This window comes from Trypanosoma grayi, assembly GCF_000691245.1.
Source record: "Trypanosoma grayi strain ANR4 Tgr_711_V1, whole genome shotgun sequence".
Taxonomy (NCBI): domain Eukaryota; phylum Euglenozoa; class Kinetoplastea; order Trypanosomatida; family Trypanosomatidae; genus Trypanosoma; species Trypanosoma grayi.
The window spans coordinates 1-6,753 of record NW_008826330.1 but is presented as its reverse complement, the minus strand read 5'-3'; the positions used below and the strand labels follow the sequence as shown (position 1 = coordinate 6,753).

At 58.0% G+C, this 6,753-nt stretch overlaps 2 protein-coding genes across 2 annotated transcripts; both read right to left on the bottom strand.

Annotated features, from left to right (window-relative positions):
- DQ04_07111010 (hypothetical protein) lies at positions 1–4,752 on the bottom strand (the record flags this gene model as incomplete). Its single annotated transcript, XM_009315023.1, has 1 exon — positions 1–4,752. One exon carries the CDS (start codon positions 4,750–4,752, stop codon positions 1–3), a length of 4,752 nt encoding a protein of 1,583 aa, XP_009313298.1.
- A 591-nt stretch (positions 4,753–5,343) lies between these two features.
- On the bottom strand, positions 5,344–6,714 carry DQ04_07111000 (putative chaperone protein DNAj; the record flags this gene model as incomplete). The annotated part of the gene is made up of 1 exon (XM_009315022.1): positions 5,344–6,714. One exon carries the CDS (start codon positions 6,712–6,714, stop codon positions 5,344–5,346), a length of 1,371 nt encoding a protein of 456 aa, XP_009313297.1.
- Positions 6,715–6,753: the final 39 nt, after the last annotated feature.

Genomic DNA, 6,753 nt, shown 5'->3' with positions numbered 1-6,753 from the left:
TCACTGCTGCGCATTGGCGGGGATTGCCGCGGTCACGCGCTGCTCCACCACGACACCACTGGCGTGGGTGTCGATGAGTGTAAACGCCTGCGGCCCCGAGAACGGCAGCGGACGCCACAACGCCGCGTCGCCACGCACCGCACGTTCAATATCAGCAACAACCGGCGGCATGAACGGACACGCGAACGGCACATGCTGCCACTCGCTTGGCCACCGCTGCAGATTCGGCGTACTGCCACCACCGTTCTTGTTATTGTTATTGCTGTTATTGTTGTTGTACTGCGGCACTCCACGTGCCTGCCAATCGTCCCACGCCACGCGCTCGTTACTCCCTGGCGACGGCCGCTGTGGTGTGGGTGGCAGAAGGGGGGTGCGGCGGTAGCACGACAGGACGACAGCATCGTTCGCACCAGCACCACCGCCAGTGCTGCTTTCCGCATCGCCCACACTTTCCGAGGGAGGGGGATATGTAGGGAACGCCAGCATCCGCTCATTCGTCACGCGGCGCAGCACGTCATCTTCTGCAATGAACGGTCGCGGTGGGACAGAATACTTTCTTCGCGTTGCTGCTGCTGCTACTGTTGGGAGCTGCGGTGCGCTTGGTGGGATGGCGGGGATGTACCGTCTCGCCCGCACCGCCGCCGTGTCATCATTGTCACCGTCGACTACTGAGAACAACTTGAGCGGCTTCATCACTGGGGGCCGCGGAAACACGAACTGCGTCACGGGCGTCAGCTCGAGCGGCACACTCAGCCCAACAACTGAGAGCATCATGCTCCACCACAGCGTGAAGGCGTCCACCTCTGTGCTGGTCGACGCCGGCAACTGCCGCAGCACCTCCACGTCGGGCGTCGCGTCCAGCGGTTGCGAATCCTGCGTGAGTGTTGTTGTCCCTGCCCCCATTGGTGTCGCTGTTTCTGCTGTGGATTGTAATGAGTTGTTGCTCGCCCCTTGCACCAGCGGCTTGCCTGCACCGTCCATGACCACGACGCTGCCGTCCGCGCGACGCAATAGTCCGCGTGCGACCCACTTCCCCTGCGACCAGCAGCCGGCGTACACCTCACCGCTGCTGAAGCGCCGAATGCCGAGCATGCGCCGCTGTTCCAGGCGCTGGTAGCAGCGGTCGCACACGCGCCGGTGGCCGTCCACCTTGAAGTGCTGCGGCATCACCGCGCGGTGCTGCGAGCAGCTATCGCACACCACCTCGCCGCACAACCGACAGTGGTGCCTGCGGAGGAAGAGTGAGAAAGCGGTGCCACACTGCGCACAGCTCTGGCTGTGCACGTCGCTCACCATCACCGGCGGCGCGAAGCAGTCATCGCGCTCGTTGCCGCTGTGGTACGTCGTCTCGTACACCGCCTCCGCAAGGCCGTCGTACACGCGCACGAACCCTGACAGCAAGTCATTGTGCCACTCCCCTTCCACCACACACTCGCCGAAGCGCTCCGTCCCTTTGCCATGCTTCTTGCCGCCGCGGAATGTGCCGTAGAAGACGCTCGCACTTAGCAGCAACTTTCCCTCGCCCTCAACTTGCCCAAAGGCAAACTCACCGCTATACACCGCGCCGCTACCGCTCTGCAGAATGCCGGTACCGTGCCGCTCGCCGTGCTGCCACTCGCCGTTGTAGCGGCTTCCATCTGCCTCGTACGACTGTCCCCTGCCATGACGCCGGTACTCACCGTCGACCTCACCGTGGTAGTGCACTGACAACAGCTTGCCGCGTTCCCACACGCCCTCGTAGACGGAGCCGTCATCGGCGCAATACGTCCCCGCGCCGTGCCACGCGTCATTGTTGAAGTAGCCAACATACTTCTCGCCATTCGGTATCATCTGCACACCCCTGCCGTGGCGGTGACCCTCGTGGAAGGCTCCAAGGTAGTAGCCCTTCTTGCACCACCACAGCGAGCCGTAGATGTGTGGGACACCATTGCACGTGTAGCCCTCGTACACAATGTCCATCGACTCAGGGATTTCGGTGCTCGGCTCCGGTGCCTCCCTCTCCGATGATTCCATCAGTGACGTCTCCGCGGCTGTGCTTGTGGTCATCGCTGTCTCAGCGGCTTCTAGGGTGTCTTCACTTTTCTCCGACAACGAAGTAGAGCTTCGAGCCGGTATCCAAATTACATTAAACTCCACACCAAGCAGTGCGGTACGCGCGCAGTCCACACATGCCGGCACATGCACCGCAACAACAGCATTCTCAGCAACAACGCCAGCGTCACCCACCATCGAGTCATCCATTCGCAAGCGTAGCAGCGCCTCGATCTGTGGGTGGCCGCGCACATCGATGGGGTTGAGACACGAGCTGCAACTTCTCTGACCACAGAGCGCACACGAAGTTGCCTTGCGAAAAAATGTAAAAGGTTTGTCACAAAAAGTGCAAGACTTTTGTCCGCCCACACTACCGACACTTCCACTATTGCTGCGGTCCGCACCGTATATTTTATTGTGGAAGGGCGCATCAGGACGGTGTGGGAGCATCAGACGCGGGTAGTTGTGCAGCCACTCTGTGCGTACACACACACCAGACTTGAAGACAACAACACCACTTCGTTCCTGCAAGCCTAAAGCGATGGACATGGGCGGCTTGCAAAGCGCTACACCACCACTGCCACCCGTGCCGCCACCTCCACCTCCACTACTACTACTACTAACAACACCGTCGTTACCGCCACTCGAGAATGGCGCACCCACCACACCACTACTACCATCCCGCGCTAGCAATGACTGGTACAAAGTGTAAGACATCGGCGCGAGGTCCCATTCACCCTTCAATACGTAATGTTCACGGTAACCAACAATACGTCTCGTATCCTTGTCAGCTGGTGATGCCCTACGGCGGAAAAGGCTGACCAAGAGACCCATCATTCCCCACGAACTGCTGTTTTTATCATTGCTGCTATTATCATCATCATCATCGGCTGTATTGGTAATGGCAGCGGTGGAAGCAGCATCGGCTGCCTCTTCCTTGGGGGCGTAAATCGGCCTCTTGCGATCTGTCGCGTGAAACGTACCACTGCCGACAGGCGCATCGAGTTGCCAGCTCCCACAAAAGTAGGAACCGTCAGTGAGCCAGATGCATCCATTGGGCCCATTGCGAAGGCCCTTCTGAAACCCACCCATGTACACATCGCCCGATGGGAATTCCCACGAGCCCGTCTCGCACTCCAACACATCTTGCACCCAGCTCCCCATCAACACATGTCCTGCAAGCCGAAGGACGCCAGCACCGTGACGTGCGCCGTGACGGAAGAGACCAAAGTGCTCAAATAGCGGCTTCGTGTTGGTAAGCGCGGTGGCCCCATCGAGGCTGCTTCCTGTTGCTGTAGCATTCGTAGCGTTACTGTTACTGTTGCTATTGTTGGTGCCAGTGTTGCCTCCCCCAGAGACGGCTGCTGGTGGCTCACGTAGGAGAAGGTGACCAATGCCGTTGAAGGAAATGCCGTCCCATTCACCATCGTACCCCTCCACAAAGACATCACCACGCCACAAACCCGCCTGAATAGATCCATTTGCTGCTTGCAAAACACCCTGTCCCTCGCGTAGGTCGTTGACAAAGTTGCCGCTAAACTCGGTACCATCAGCATAGCGCACATTTCCAGCCCCATGCCGCTTATTCTTCACAAACCGCCCAAAGAAAAAATCGCCATTGCGATACCACAGTAGTCCACGGTTGTGCATCGTCTCACCGAGCCACTCACCTTGGTAGCAGGCCTTGTCACTGGGGGCCGTGTCGTGCCAAAACAACGTGCCGTGCCGCCGCTCGCCACGGTCAAACTCCCCAACAAATGTCGACACGCCCGGGTGCTGCACAACGCCCCGTCCTTGAATGAGGCCGTTCACAAAGCAACCCTCCACTGTTGCACCTTTTTTGCGCAGTGTATACTTCCCTTCACCATTGCGGAGGCCATGCTTCCACATTCCTTCGTACACGTCGCCGTTCTTGTAGCGCATCGTGCCCTGCCCGTGAATTCGATTGTTTGTAAAGGTACCGTAGTACTCGTCGCCGTTGGGAAACATCATGACTCCCTCACCATGCTGCTTATCATGCACCATCATGCCTTTAAACTCACCACCGTCAACATAATTAATTTTGCCATAGCCGTGTCGCTCGTCCTTGCTCCATTGGCCTTCATAAACCTCACCGTCATCTGTGACAAGCCGACCCTGGCCGTGGCGGCGGTTGGACGCCCAATCGCCATTGTACACGTCACCGTTGGCGTACCGCATCATGCCACGCCCATGCCGGTGATGGGTGTGGTGGAATTCTCCAGTGTACTCGAGTGGTGTGTGTGTCCGCTCAAACGCCGACAAGGCAGAGATGCCGCGCATCACGAGGTCGGTCACACGGCGACTGTACATAATCTGCCCATGCCCGTGCATCTTCCCTTCAAACCAGCCGCCCTGGTATGTATAGGCCGACGTTAAAAGGACACCCTCGCCGTGAAAGAGCCCATGCTTCCACATTCCACCGTATCTGTCACCGCCACCGTAGAGGAGAGAGGTGGATTTGAACAGCATCACACCGAGGCCATGCGGCTGATCCAACAGCATTTCACCGTAGTACTCGCTCCCGTCCGGCAACAAGAGTGCTGCTTGACCACGCTCGCGTGGACTAAAGGCAGTGACCTGTTGCGGCGTCACCGGCACACAGAGCACGGCTGCAGCATCGTAGAACACGAGAGGCGCGGGCGGTGGTGTCGTCGACTGCTGCTGCTGCGACTCACCAACCACTGGTGATTGCCCACTCATGAGAAGCGTCACACTACGCCAACGAAGACAGACAGAAACACACACACACACACACACAGAAGTATGAATCCGCCCGAAACTATCAATGATAATAATAATAATAACTACTCTGTCCACAGGCCAATCTACCCTAGACAAGTCTCACCACAACGTACAAAGCCAACAAACCAAAGAGTTTCAAGGAAGCAAAAATCGCACAGCCGCAAGAATCAGGTGTGTGCAAGTGGAGGAAGAAACAAAAAAAAAAAAAACATCATTGTGACAAGCGGCACTCGGCCATACCACTCACGGATAGACACCACACTGTGCGCCGCTCATCTTAGCAAAGAGCATAAGGCATACGAAGGCCTACGCTTTGTATAACCCCATTCTTCACAACCTGGAAAGATGAACAAGGGTCGTCTTCAGGAACACTCGCTCATCATTCCTTTACATAGATCACCTAATTTCTTCATAGAACAAGAGCTGCACTGCACCTGCGAATGTCTGCATTCGTGCTATGAGCTGATAAAGACAAAAAAAAAAAACATGATTGAAACGCGTTATTTCGGCCCCATGTCCCGCATCCTCTTGCTCACACTTACCCGTGGCCTACAAGAGATGAAGGAATCGGAGGGGCAGCCTACCAGGGCCGGTCAAGTTGTAAAAAGCTGTGATGTACTCGGTGTAAAGTATCACAGATCCCATGGCACTTATCCCAACAATACTCACCGCCCCCAAGCCCACCGTTGCGGTGAGAGACGTGCGCGTGAAGTGCTGCATACGCGGCGGCGCATCGCCGACGAGACGGCTCATGTCATACCTCCTCCGCCGCGTATCCGAGACCAACGTCTCGTAGGCCTCATTGATCGCCGTCATCTTCTCCCACGCCTCCTTCTGTGCGTCGGGGTCGTGCGGGGCGCGGTCGGGGTGATTCTGCAGCGCAGCCTTGCGGTACGCCCGTTTGATCTCCGCACTGCTCGCGCTCGGGTGCGTTCCCAGCACTGTGTAGTAATCAACGGTGGGCGGCGCCCCGGCCTGTCCGGCGGCACCGAAGTAGCTGTTCCAGCCCTGCGACTCCTCCGCCTCCGCCTCCGCCTCCGCCTCCGCCTCCTGCTCACGCAGATCCTCACGCTCGTCCTCAACGGTGGCGGGGTGCAGTAACTCCAGCCGCTCGCGGAGCCACACCGCAACGGCGCTGCCAGAGCGGTGAATGAACGGCGTCGCCGCGAGGAGGGCAAGTCGCTCACACCAAAAAAGCGTGCTGCTCGTCGGGTCGCGCGAGATATACCGTCCAACCCATGCCCCTGCCACACGCGCAGTGTAGACGAGCGGTATCTGCGCAACGCTCTCCGAGACGTTGCAGAGGTACGGCTTCAGGAGGCGCCAGCGTGACGTGCGCTTCCCGCGGTCGCGGAAGAACGCCACCGCCAGCATGGACTGGGTGACAAGCGCATGCGCGAGCTCCCAAACCATCCCGTTGACCATCACCGCGTACGGCACACTATTCTCGTAGCACTCTCTGTAGAGGCGAGCGGTTGCCGTGCAATCCTTCTTCACCGACTCAAGCGGCACCACACCGGGCACCGACTCCGACGTGAAATGCCGCAGTACTCTTGGGAAGAGGAATCCACCAACCCTGTGGACAAGGCGCGTCAGCCAAAAACGGTTGAAGTGGTACCGTTGCACCTGCGGAAACAGTAGGTGAAGCATCACTGCGTCCTGAAACACCCCCACGCGGCTCTTCAGTAGCGCTGCCAGTACGACACACTCCCCCACACGGCACACCAGCTGCTGCAATAGCGCACTAAGGGAGGTGAACGAATGTATGAGGTGGTGGCTGGAGATGTACTCCAAGGTGATATTCACCAGCGTCTGCAGCAAATCATGGCTGAAGGCGGAGCTGAAGAGATAGTCCAGGAAGAACACACCCACGAGATGCAGGCCATGCATGCGCGACAGCGCACCACTTATTTGAGACATGACGCCCACAGACGTGCGTTCGCTTTTTTTTTTTTTTTT